Source organism: Myxocyprinus asiaticus, chromosome 18 (assembly GCF_019703515.2).
Source record: "Myxocyprinus asiaticus isolate MX2 ecotype Aquarium Trade chromosome 18, UBuf_Myxa_2, whole genome shotgun sequence".
Lineage (NCBI taxonomy): Eukaryota > Metazoa > Chordata > Actinopteri > Cypriniformes > Catostomidae > Myxocyprinus > Myxocyprinus asiaticus.
Genome location: NC_059361.1, coordinates 4,165,001 through 4,177,500, shown reverse-complemented (window position 1 = coordinate 4,177,500; position 12,500 = coordinate 4,165,001). Strand labels below are relative to the sequence as shown.

The window sequence follows — 12,500 nt, the reverse complement described above, 5'->3', positions numbered from 1 at the left end:
TTTTTATTTTAATTTTTTTACTATCGGCCAATTAATCTGTTATCAGCTGTCTTCGACTTTCTATCTTGCTTCCGATCAACCATCTAAATCGAGCAATTCTGTAATTTGGCTACTCAAAACTGCCATTTGGCTCCTAAATGTTTCAGTTTAGGAGCCAATGGCTCTATAGTAATTTTCTTTTGTCTGTAGATGCAGCACAACGAATGAATAAGAACAGGTTTCTCAGTGCATTTTTTTAAAACCGTATGTTCTTTATAATTTGACATGGTGTCTAAGAAATACAGCGATGCTGCACGAGATACTGTGAAAACAGCATGGCGCAACAGTCAAAGACATCCGTCCAGAATGCGCTTGTACAGAAAAACAATAGAAAAAAAGCACAGACACATGCAAATACACGTTCTTTCAAAAACCCAAAGTTATACTTGGAAAAACTGACCCGATCCGAGCCTGAAACCTGACGGTTTGTCGTGTCCCGTCAGTCTCAGGTCAGGTAGCAGACCTCTAGAAGAGAGTACTTTAACATAAATGCTTTTTAACATTTTTAACAAGAGTCTAGCCATATTGTCTATTTCTTGCATTCCTACTAACTAAATAAAGACGGCTGCTCTTTCCGTATACGTCCAGTGCAATTATTCTAGTCCGTGCATAGACTGACGGCTTTTTCCATTTATTCCTTTATCTTCAGGGTTTGATCTTTGTGGTGGACAGTAATGACAGAGAGAGAGTGGCAGAGTCTGCAGAGGAGCTTGCTAAAATGGTAAGCACTTGTTATTCAGATTTTGTGGTCTCCTCGAACACTAGCAATGTCATTTGTGGAAGCAGTGTTATGTTTTAAAATGATATTGTTTGCATAATGTGGTTAAGTTACCTCATCAGTATCTCTTCCTGTGCATGTATGTGCAGTTACAGGAAGATGAACTGAGGGACGCCGTGTTGCTGGTTTTCGCTAACAAACAGGATCTGCCTAACGCCATGGCAGTCAGTGAGCTCACAGACAAGCTGGGTCTGCAGAGTCTACGCAGCAGAATGGTACACGCACACTTGCATGCATACAAGATTCCTGTAGGGATGGGAATCATAAGGAATTTTACAAATTCTGATTCCAGCTCCTGTTCCTTTAATGATTGCAGTAACAGTTCTCTAACTTAGGGGTGGGTAAAAATATCGATTTCCCGATGCATGGCGATCTTCAAAATATCTCAATATCGATTCTTAAATCCCGAGATCGATCTTTAACTCTGTGCACAACCCTCTACCACAGTGAGAGGAAATTACTTGTATTCGCAACCAAATTTCACGCTATGCGACTAAAAATGTATATATTTGGCAGCTGGCTGGTAAATGTTTATATTTCACTCACCTAGGTCTGTCGTGTTATTAAATAATCATCTGATCACGGTTATTTGCTCAAATGATTATTGTGCACTTCAAATACCAATCACATTTTAATGCCCAAATAAGGACATTTTAAGCGAATATACAGTATAAATGCCATCAACAGGGTGTTTGTGTGTGATTCAGTTGAACTCCGAGCATCATTGAGCCACACCGCGAATGTCAACCAGATCAGGTCCTGTCTGGACGAGCGCGTGAAGTGTTTTTAAGCGCACTAATGGGCGCGCCATCAGCAGAGGCTTGCGTTAAACTCCCACAAAAATATAAACAAACAAATTTAAACTTTGATAGTGAACGCAAAGTGCTCCGGCTTCACTTTAAACAGTTGTGTAATGGCAAACGTTCCTGGTCATAACGGGTTCATATACGCAGTGTTAATGACACACAGTGACACAGAGGATCGCACACTTACTCTATTTCTGTGGAGTGATGAAATGATAAAACTAAATCTCAAAGGTTTTGCTTCATGAGGAATAAGGGATTGTGGGTTTAATCAAAGAGCATTAAAATAATGTAGAAAAAGAAGAAATTAGGACAGAAAATTTTTTACTACTGCATAATATATAATAAAATAATACTATATAATATAAATATAATTAAAAAAAATTATATTATAAATTATTTTTAAATAATAAAATATATGGATATTTTTAAATGAGTTCCAAAAGCAACAATGTAAATGTAAAATTGACCAAAACTAAAGTTGACCAAAATGAGAGACATATTTATGTATTTAAAACGTTATTTTTCATGTCATTCGTGAGTTTTTAAAGCCTTAAAAGGAAATCATATATCCCTATTTTATTATTTGATTTATACATTTTAAGTTAAATATGTAAAAGCACATATGCACATTAAGAAATATGACAATTAATCGTGAAAGCCCTAAAACAGACAATTAATCGTCATAATTGCAATTATTTGTTTGACAATTAATCATCAGCCAAATTTCATAATCGTGACAGCCCTACACTCACCAGTGATTGTGTAGTATAGTGGTGGAGTATTCAGAAGTGAGATCCTTTCACTGTGTGTTGAGAATAAAAGTTGTTCAGTGTGATGTGTGTCCAAAGACGAGATCCACGTGAACCATTTGTCATTTGAATAATGTCCCTTTTAAAACCCTTTCTGTTGTTTACAGTCAGTTGTTGTTTAAAAACAACAAACAATAAACATTTAATTCTTAACAGGCAGAGCACAGGTGAGATAAAGCCATTTGAGTCTCTCTCATTAACATGCGTTCTTGTTTAAAAAAAAAAGTATTATCCCTTTTTCTCCCCAATTTTGGAATGCCCAATTCCCACTACTTAGTAGGTCCTCATGGTGGCACAGTTACTCACCTCAATCCGGGTGGTGGAAGACAAGTCTCAGTTGCCTCCGCTTCTGAGACCGCCAATCTGCACATCTTATCACGTGGCTCGTTGTGCATGACACCGCGGAGACTCACAGCATGTGGAGGCTCATGCTACTCTCCGCGATCCACGCACAACTTACCACGCGCCCCATTGAGAGCGACCACGAGGAGGTTACTCCATGTGACTCTACCCTCCCTAGCAACCGGGCCAATTTGGTTGCTTAGGAGACCTGGCTGGAGTCACTCAGCACACCCTGGATTCGAACTCACGACTGCAGTGGTGATAGTCAGCGTCAATACTCGCTGAGATACCCAGGCCCCCTAACGTGCGCTCATTTACAGAAATGCTGGGTTTTCTTAAAGAGACAGTACTGGTTTTTAGAGCTTGTGAATAAGAATCAAATTGAGAATTATGTATCAATACCCAGCCCTGCTCTTACTTGACCTACTTTTGTGCTCAGCAAAAACTTTTTATTTTTTTATATATACATTATTATATTTTATTTACAAGAACTGGCTCATTAGAGTCATTTGTTCGTGAATCAGTTTACACTGGTCACGCTTCATTCAATGAAAAGGTTTGACTCTTTCACAAACAGGACATCTATAGCAGTATTTTAGTAAGGTGTTCCGAATGGCGACACAAAATAACTATTTACAAAACATCATGAAAATCATTTGGTTCTAATATTGATTTTTTTTTTTTTTTTTAATGGTTCTCGAATCCCAACCCTAATAATAAACCATGACCGTATTTTATGATTGAGTAAATGTCGCTCTGTCTTTTCTCCACAGTGGTATGTTCAAGCAACTTGTGCTACACAAGGCACTGGACTCTATGAAGGACTGGACTGGTTATCAAACGAGCTCTCCAAACACTAGTGCGCCTGTTGACGGGAGAAACGCTGTGTTTGAACCAATGGGAAGGCTAGAGACTCCTCATAGCATTTTTAAGTGTATAACACAACTGGAAGCTGGGAAGGAACCATCAAACCCTCAGCACCTGTCTTAGCTTTCCTTTTTTTTTTTTTTTTTAACAGTGCATTGTTATGCCCAAGTTAATCTTTGTTTTTCCATTTGAAAAGTGCAACTTCTTTTGTTTATAAGGACCTTTCTTCACCACGACTCTTTCTTAGAATGGCCTCTGGAGACCCTGATCAGTGAACCGGGTTTCTGGTTTTGTTATAGTATCCTTACAGTCTGATCAGCATGGTTTTAATATCCATTTGAGATCTTCAGTTAAAGATCTAGCTTACTGGAGAAACACTCAAAACTGGATTTATAATGTGGAGGTCATTCATTGAAACAAAGTCATGCCTACTCCATCAGTTTGTATAGAAATGCAGAATTTTAAGTTACTAAACTAAAATGGCTTGGAGCTCCTGTGGTTCTTCTAAACTTTGTCTTTGACTGTGCATGAATCTTCTAGAATTTAATTCAGTCTGGATCTTGTTTGAAGTTCATCAAAAGGTTAATGATAATCATAGAATTTTTTTTTTTCTCAGTCCATTGATGTTTTGTAGCAAATGTTTAAAGGGAACACGATGTTCATAAGCCACAATAATGCATTTATATCACACTCTTTGGAAGTTCTTTCCATTCATAATTCATACATGTTTTATATTTGTCATGCCATGGGAAAATGCTGTCGAGTTTTTGCTCGGGTGTGTTGCTTGAGCTTATTGTTGAGACTGAATCAGACTCCTGAATGCTGATTTAATGTACTGATGAATTCCATGTCTGGTCTGAAATGGTTTGATTTCTTAAACTGATGTGTAACAGATACAATCTATTTTACCCTAATTATCATGTCAAATCTGTTGGTGTATTATAAGATATTGTTTTAGAATTAAACTTAATCGTGAATTTATTGTGTTCATGGTGAACACTCATTTGCTCCTAAAGCACGTTTTGGAAATAAGTCATTCCTGGAGGCCTGCTCGTAATGTGAATTATGTTAAATGAAAGCATAATTTGGCGAAATTGTTATTTGAGCCACAATACATTTCAATAACCATAAACATGAGTACATTATTAGAGTATTGTGTCAGCATTTATTAAACAGCAAATCAAAATCTGCCTTTTTTTCAAAAACCGTTCCTTAACGCTTGATCAAAACCTTTTCTTTATGAAGGATTTGTTACTAAAAGTGTATGTAGATTTTAATCGATTTAAGGTTTCGGTGTTTCCACCCAATCAAACACTGTTTACACTCAAAAAAAATATTTGTTTTTAAGATTAACGCATGTCAATTTCAAAACAAATAAACTGAAGTAATCCCTAATTATTTATACATACTATAAATTAAGAACTTTTAAATATCTACAGGTTAATCAAATGTTACGTAAATCCTAATACCTAAAAACAGACCATTTCAGTTTATTTTTATTTTGTATTAATACATTTTAAAAATCAAAATAAACTTTAACACCATGCATACATACATACATATATATATATATATATATATATATATATATATATTTTTATTTTTATTTTTTTTATTTACACATTTCAGTTGCATAATTTCAATGAAACTGAGCAATCCCTAAATGTTATACATACTATGAATTAAGAATTTTTAAAGATCTACAGGTTAATAAAATGTTTCATAAATCCTGATAACTAAAAATGGACCATTTCAGTTTATTTGATTTTGTGTTAAAGGAATATTTCAGGTTCAATACAAGTTAAGCTTAACCAACAGCATTTGTGGCATAATGTTGATTAAATCGTTATTTTTTGTCATTTTAGGGTTGTACATTTTTAATATAACTTTAAACAGATGTTAGTAATCAATTTTATCACACTAAAATCATGTAAACACATATTATGTCTTGTGTCTATACTTTTGAAACAGTGAGTATTTGAATGTTTACAGATTGGCCCCATTCACTTCCATTGAATAGTAGTCTCACTGGAACACACATTTTTGCTTTTATTTATTTTTTAATGAAAAGAACGAGTCGAAATTAATTTTTCTGGTAATCAACATTATGCCACTAATGCTGTCGATTGAGCTTAACTTGTATTGAACCCGGAATATTCCTTTAACGATTTAAATGTGTAAACTTTAACAACATACTCATTCACCGAAAAAAATATTTTCAACCTAATTTATTTATTTTTTTTAAAAAAAAAATTTAAGACTTGTATAATTTGAAATGATTAATCCTTAAATATTATACATACTATGAATTAGGAATTTTAAATTAATAAAGAACTACAGGTTATTAAAATGTTTCATATAAATCATATTAACTAAAATGGACCATTTGTAGTTTTTGATTTGTATTCATAAAAAAAATTAAAATACACAACGGTCAACAAGCGTGTTACGACAGTAAGTCACCGTTTGCGGATACCAAACAAATGAACGGGGAGAGCCGTAAACTGATACCAACCTGTCGCAAAATTGTCTGCGATTTCTCTTAAAAAACAGCCATTTTATTGTTGTGAACTCCACACATAGTTCACTCCAAAATGATTTTTAGTGTAAAAAATATTATTAGTATAATAATTAGTGTATAACTAATTAGCGGGCAGGTGGTCAATACATTAGGTGACGATTAACTTTTTCCTCAAAAAAGCAGTTTATTCGGCACACTGAAGCATCTGCTCCATAGACATCCGTTCAAAAAGAACAGCCTCTTGTCTCCTCGTCAGAGTACTGCCCATAGAATGTCTATAGGACAGCAGCATTTAATGTATGATATGTGATTAAGACAAATGTGAAGTTTTAATTGAACTTTATGAGTATGAACACGATTAAGTAAGCAAACACGATTCATACGTTTAAATGGCAGAAGTGTATTTTCTTTGGCATTAATTAAACTCATTTTATACTTTGACTAAGTTAAGCACATTTAAATAAATCTAATATAGCCAGAAAACTTTTTTAGTAGAGTGTTACATTAATTTTGTCAACAATCACTAAAGTTGCATTAAGGTATGCATCTAGCAAATGGCACCTGGAACTAAAAAAACAAAACAAAAGCTAAGTCAGTCGACAATGATAGATTCATGTTTTACATGTGTTTAAAAGGCCGAGTTTACATCAAATTGTTATATTACTGCATATGACTAGAACAGTTTGAGCACTTGTAAGATATGAAATAGTGGCAACGTGAGGCATAATAGGCTAACATGGTGGTAAAATGTTTGAATGCACAAAATATATCCCTGTATAGTTCAGCTGGTTGTGTATATGGTGCTAGCAACACCAAAGGTAGTCACTTTGATTCTGCATAAATTAATATATTGAATTGCTTCAACACTGTAAATCCCTTTAAATAAAGCTGTATGGCAAATGCACAAATTTAACATTGCAATTAAAATGAGTTTACATATCTTAATCTATTTTAAACAATACAAACCAATATTTTTTTCCTTGAGCTGGTACTTGATCTTTTCATACTCTTTTAAATTCTTGAGAAACAGCTGAGCTGTGTGATGCTGTAGAAATGTATTTGTGTATTGCTGTAATTAATTTTAATGCACTTTGTAATATGATGCTTGAAATAAAGGTTATTCTAAAACAAACAAACCTTTCATGGGATGGTCAAAGTACTGTACATGTCATAAAGCACCTTGTGTGCATAAGTTAAGAAATGTACTGAGAAAACAAAACTAATAGCAGAATGGAAAGTAAACTGCTTCATCGCATGATACCACAGAAACTGACCTGATGAGTTTGACTTTCTCTCTTTATCAGCTATGATTAGATTTGGGTGTGGAGATGATTCCAAGACTTTCCAGGACAACCTCTGCCCCAGAAGATGTGGAGGAGTGTTGCAGTATAAATTACAGTAGGCAGCGGTTCATTCAAGCTTGATCTGGCTGTTCTACCTTTCGAAGGCTTTTGCTAAAAGACCAACATAAAAAAAAGGTAGGAAATTTGGTTTTTAGTTTTGTTGTTTTGCCTAATTAATCTAATCTGTGCTTGAAGTTTTGCTCAATTTATTTTTTTAACATTTTTTTTAACTAACATCACACCCTTAAATTAATTTGAATGGTCAGTTTTGCTTGTCACTGTGTTTGTAACCTGAAAAACCATGAAACTACTGTAGCTTCACAGGTCTGTGACGATGCCTCTGTGAGGAGGTCATGAAAACAGACCTGTCTGCTGGTACTAATGGGTGAGTATAATCGAATAATCACCAATCAGCCTTGCAAATCCAAAGTGATGTAACTATGATTCAGTGTTGGCGTAGTTACAGAGTTTTGACTTTTTAGGACAGTATACATGAGTAAATATCATTTCAATTTCATATGCATTATACCATTACATAATTTACAAAATGTCGTATTATAACTCTGATGATAATGCTTGTTGTGTTATATAGACAGAGAAGGAGTTCCTGCTGCCAGGGGCAGGACATCTGGCTGAGTGCCAGTCAAAGGAGGATCTCAGAACTTACATGAGTCATCATCTTTCTTTTGCGCTGGTGTCCAGATGCGCAGAAACCTATCACAGCAATGCTACTGCGCTGAAGTCTTATGCAAAGAGTGAAGAAGTTCTTGAAATATATGATGATATATGATGCACGTTGTGCAAAAGGTGATGTTGTATAAAGTTAATCTTTTGGTTTCTGTGGGACTTGGTTACGTTGGATGGGGGACCAATGGTTTAAAACCTTCCCTTTAAAATTTAAAAAAGAAATAAAATGTTAAAATTTAAGAAGAAGAATAAAATCTGTATCTAAATGTAATATTGTGCCCAGGGTGAAAATGACACAGTGACTTTTGGGGTTACTGTCTGATAAATTGTATTAAGTGTAAATGACTATCTGGACTATAATACAACATAAATTGCACAAAAATGTAACCTAACCCTGTCATCTTGTTCTCTCCCTACAAATTGTTTTTAATTAAAAAACAAAAATGTAAAGACCTGTTTTCTCTTAGTTGTACAAGTTCAAGCTTGTATTTTTCTAAACTACTTAAGTGATTGCAGTTGCACAATTGATGCACAAAGTCAGAACATCTTAATCTAAGCACTGAACCATATAAACTTAAAATGCACATTATAGATGAAAGCAATTACTAATAGTTAGTTATTATTTTTTAATGTGGTAGAACTCTTTTTTTTTCTTTTAATACTCTTAGCTTTTTTAAGACGCTAGGTTTAGTCGAGCTGCCCAAACTGTACAAAATTCCTCCCATCCACATTTCTACAGGCCCTTCTTCTCAAGATGCGCAGAGATTATTCATACCGCTCAAATGATTGTGTCTGCTCAAACTAGATAACTGAGAGTTAACTGCAAGCTCAGTGAGGTTCAAGGTTGTTTGCTGGAAGTTTCTTATCATGAAACTGCTACTCCTTCTCTCTTCTCATGATGTTAGGAGCAGTGTGTGCACATTTGTCTCTACTCTGAGTTCTCTTGCCACTGCACATGAGAACGATTAGTTGGCTCAACCATAACTTTAGAAAATAAATAGCTTCTACTCAGAAACGGAGGCTACATTCAGTTTTTATAACATTTTGAGCTTTACTTAATCTGCATTAATGTGTACAACACAAAATATCAATTATAAGGTGAACTTAGAGTGATGCATAAAGTAAATGAATAATTGTAAGTTCCTTGATCTTCACTGGCGTAAAAATCCATAAAAATGAAGATTGTAAGTACTACTAACTCAGACGATCAAGTACAGAACTGAGGTTGTGGGGAATACACATAAGCCCTATGCATTTAAATACTTTAAGCACGTTTGTTTGGTCAAAAGGAACTTATTGGAGCATTTAATTAGTTGTTATTAAGACTTAATAGAGACTTTAGCTCTTTTAAGTATTATTGATATTGTTTTATTGTTATTAGTTGTGGGTGATTATTGTTTCCTTTAGTGAAACTGGATCCTGTTTCATTCATGTAAATTTTCCATTCACATATGATTGATTGTGTGCAGTTGAAGTGCAGCTTTATCTGCACTTCTTTGGGGAATCAAGTTTAATAACTGGTGTCAGTCGTTATTTTCTTTTGAGACAATTATATTAAGTAGAAACAACAATATTAAAGTTAATTTGAAAAGTGCAATATATTATTTGTGATTTCATTTTTAAATAAATAAAGTTGAATGAACTGACACATTTGTGTATATCTAACAAATATTTTCTAGTTATACTGACATAAAATAACTATGTTGAATGTACTTGAGAAGTGCTAAATGCTACATGAAAAATGCTACATATAAACAGTGGAAAGAAAAAGTGTGTGAACCCTTTGGAATTTCCTGCATTTATGTAAAAATTTGTCTTAAAATCTGGTTTTATCTTCATCTAAGTTACAATAATGAATAACAATCTGTTTTAACTAGTAACTTAAAAATTATTGTATTGTTGAATACATTAAACATTCACAGTGTAGGTTGGAAAAAGTATGTGAACCCCTAGGATAATGACGTCAATAAAAGCTAATTAGAGTCAGGAGTTGGCAAACCTGGCATCCAGTTAATGAAACGAGATTGGAGGTGTGGGTTAGAGCTACTTTGACTTATAAAAAGCACTCAAACATTTTGAGTTTTTTGTTCACAAGAAGCATCTGCTGACGTGGACCATGCCTCACAAAAAAGAGACCTTAGAGGACCTGCAATCAAGAATTGTTGCTTTGCATGAAGCTGGATAGGGTTACAAAGTTATCTCGAAGAGCTTAGATATTCATCTTTCCACAGTTAGACAAATGTCTGTAAATGGAGACGATTCACAGAATGCTCAATGAGGTAAAAAAGTACCCTAGAGTGACAGCTAAAGACTTGAAGGAATCATTGGAACTGGTTAACATTTCTGTTCATGAGTCTACTATACGGAAAACATTCAACAGGTATGGTGTCCATGGCAGGACATCATGAAGGAAGCAACTGCTTTCCAACAAAAACATTGCTGCGCACCTGAAGTTTGCCAAAGACCACCTTGACACTCCACAACGCTGCTGGGAAAATGTTTTGTGGACTGATGAATCTAAGGTTGAACATGCAGCACTACGTATGCCGTAAAAAGGGCACCACATACCAACATGAAAACATCATCCCAACGGTGAAGTACAGTGGAGGGAGCATCATGATTTGGGGCTGCTTTGCTGCTTCAGAGCCTGGACTGCTTGCCATCAGAGGGAAAAATTAATTCCCAAGTTTATCAAGATGTCCTACAGGATAATGTCAGGGTGGCTGTGTGCCACTGAAGCTCAGTAGAAGTTGGGTGATGCAGCAGGACAATGACCCTAAACATCAAAGTAAATCCACTACAGAATGATTCACTACAGAAAATCCACCTTTTGGAGTGTCCCAGTCAGACATTAACCCAATAGAGATGCTGTGGAGTGACCTCAAGAGAGCCGTTCACACCAGACATCCTAAGAATATGTCTGAGCTGAAGCAGTTCTGTAAGGAAAAATGGTCCAAAATTCCTTCTGAACGTTGTGCAGGTTTAATCCGCAGCTACTGGAAACACTTGGTTGAGGTTATTGCTGCCAAAGGAGGATCGACCAGTTATTAAATCCAAGGGTTCACTTACTTTTTCCACAGCACTGTGAATGTTTAAGGGGATGTGTTCAATAAAGACATGAAAGATTATAGTTGTTTGTGTGTTGTTAGCTTCAGCACATTGTGTTTGTCTATACGTGTGACTTTAATCAAGATGAGACCAAAATTTATGACCAATTAATGCAGAAAAGCAGCTAATTCCAAAGGGTTCACATACTTTTTCTTGCCACTGTATTTTAAGTAAATAAAACAACAACAACAAGAATAAGAACACACAGTCATTTCGATTTATCTTTCTCAGGCCTGTTATCTCAGCTAAAAGTGATTGAGATTAATTGTATGGGGTTCAGAAACAGAGATAGATTAAATCAAATATAATGTTATTACAGGCTATTATACAGAATACTCGTCATATAAAGGCAGATTGCAAGTCATAAGACAAAACACAAGGGAACCTTCCCTTTGCTGAGAGCAGGAAGGAGGCGAGAAGAGGGAGGAGTTTAACATGATGAAATGCTGATGGGGTAGATTTCGTTTGTTTAAAAGAGAGTGGAAGCAGAAATCAGTCCTTTCTATCCTGCAGACTCTCTTGTCTGAAATGGAGCGGAGATGGTCCACTTGTATACTGTGATCTGGTTTGCAGCGTTCTGGTGAGTAATCTCTATATATCTGTTATTTATAACCAAAAATAGTAATAATGGCAAACCTTATTTTGTATCTTAAACTTTTTGTTATCTCTTTACGAGCTACGTAATGAGGAAGTCTTGCTTGTGTAATGCATTGAACAGAATCAAAATTCATGAAGATTCTCGTTTGGTGACAAAAGAGATCTAGAGACCTTTACTGTAGTCCAGAATTCATCTGATTAAATAGCTTTAAATGATAAAAACGTTCTGGTTGATAGGCAAATTCATGCTCGTATGTAGTCACACCCTTTGCGATTGTCTGCCAAATCATTGCTAAGTAAAATTAGATATATTAGTCATGGATTTAGAGCTTTGCAGGATCTATTTACACAAAAATTGATGTTTAGTTTTAAGTTAGTTAATTATCAATGATGATACTTATGTTATCCGTCCATCTATTAATCTCTTTTTTCATTTTTAGTTGCCACTGGATGACTGCATTCAAGTTGAGACTCTACGCTGCCTAAGGATCTCTTTGACATTGTGTCGAATGCTTGCATATTCTTTTTGTAAGTAGCTCACCTTAAATGCATTTTTTGTGTTGTCTGAGATCAGCTCTATTTGAAGTTTAGATATAACAATGT

At 35.0% G+C, this 12,500-nt stretch overlaps 1 protein-coding gene and 2 long non-coding RNA genes across 3 annotated transcripts in view; all 3 read left to right on the top strand.

Annotated features, from left to right (window-relative positions):
* Positions 1-4,831, top strand: part of LOC127456285 (ADP-ribosylation factor 4-like) — a 12,038-nt gene extending 7,207 nt beyond the window's left edge. Inside the window, exons 4-6 of the mRNA XM_051724701.1 lie at positions 689-760; positions 907-1,032; positions 3,548-4,831. Coding sequence (XP_051580661.1) covers positions 689-760; positions 907-1,032; positions 3,548-3,634 — 285 coding nt within the window. The 3' untranslated portion in view covers positions 3,635-4,831. The remainder of the gene's footprint in view (positions 1-688; positions 761-906; positions 1,033-3,547) is intronic.
* Positions 4,832-7,485: 2,654 nt separating this feature from the next.
* Positions 7,486-9,753, top strand: LOC127456290 (uncharacterized). The gene is made up of 3 exons (XR_007899812.1): positions 7,486-7,640; positions 7,822-7,890; positions 8,098-9,753. It is a non-coding gene; the product is annotated as an uncharacterized LOC127456290 (long non-coding RNA).
* Positions 9,754-11,717: 1,964 nt separating this feature from the next.
* LOC127456289 (uncharacterized) overlaps positions 11,718-12,500 on the top strand; it is a 1,245-nt gene continuing 462 nt past the window's right edge. Inside the window, exons 1-2 of the long non-coding RNA XR_007899811.1 lie at positions 11,718-11,880; positions 12,338-12,425. This is a non-coding gene — a long non-coding RNA (uncharacterized LOC127456289). The remainder of the gene's footprint in view (positions 11,881-12,337; positions 12,426-12,500) is intronic.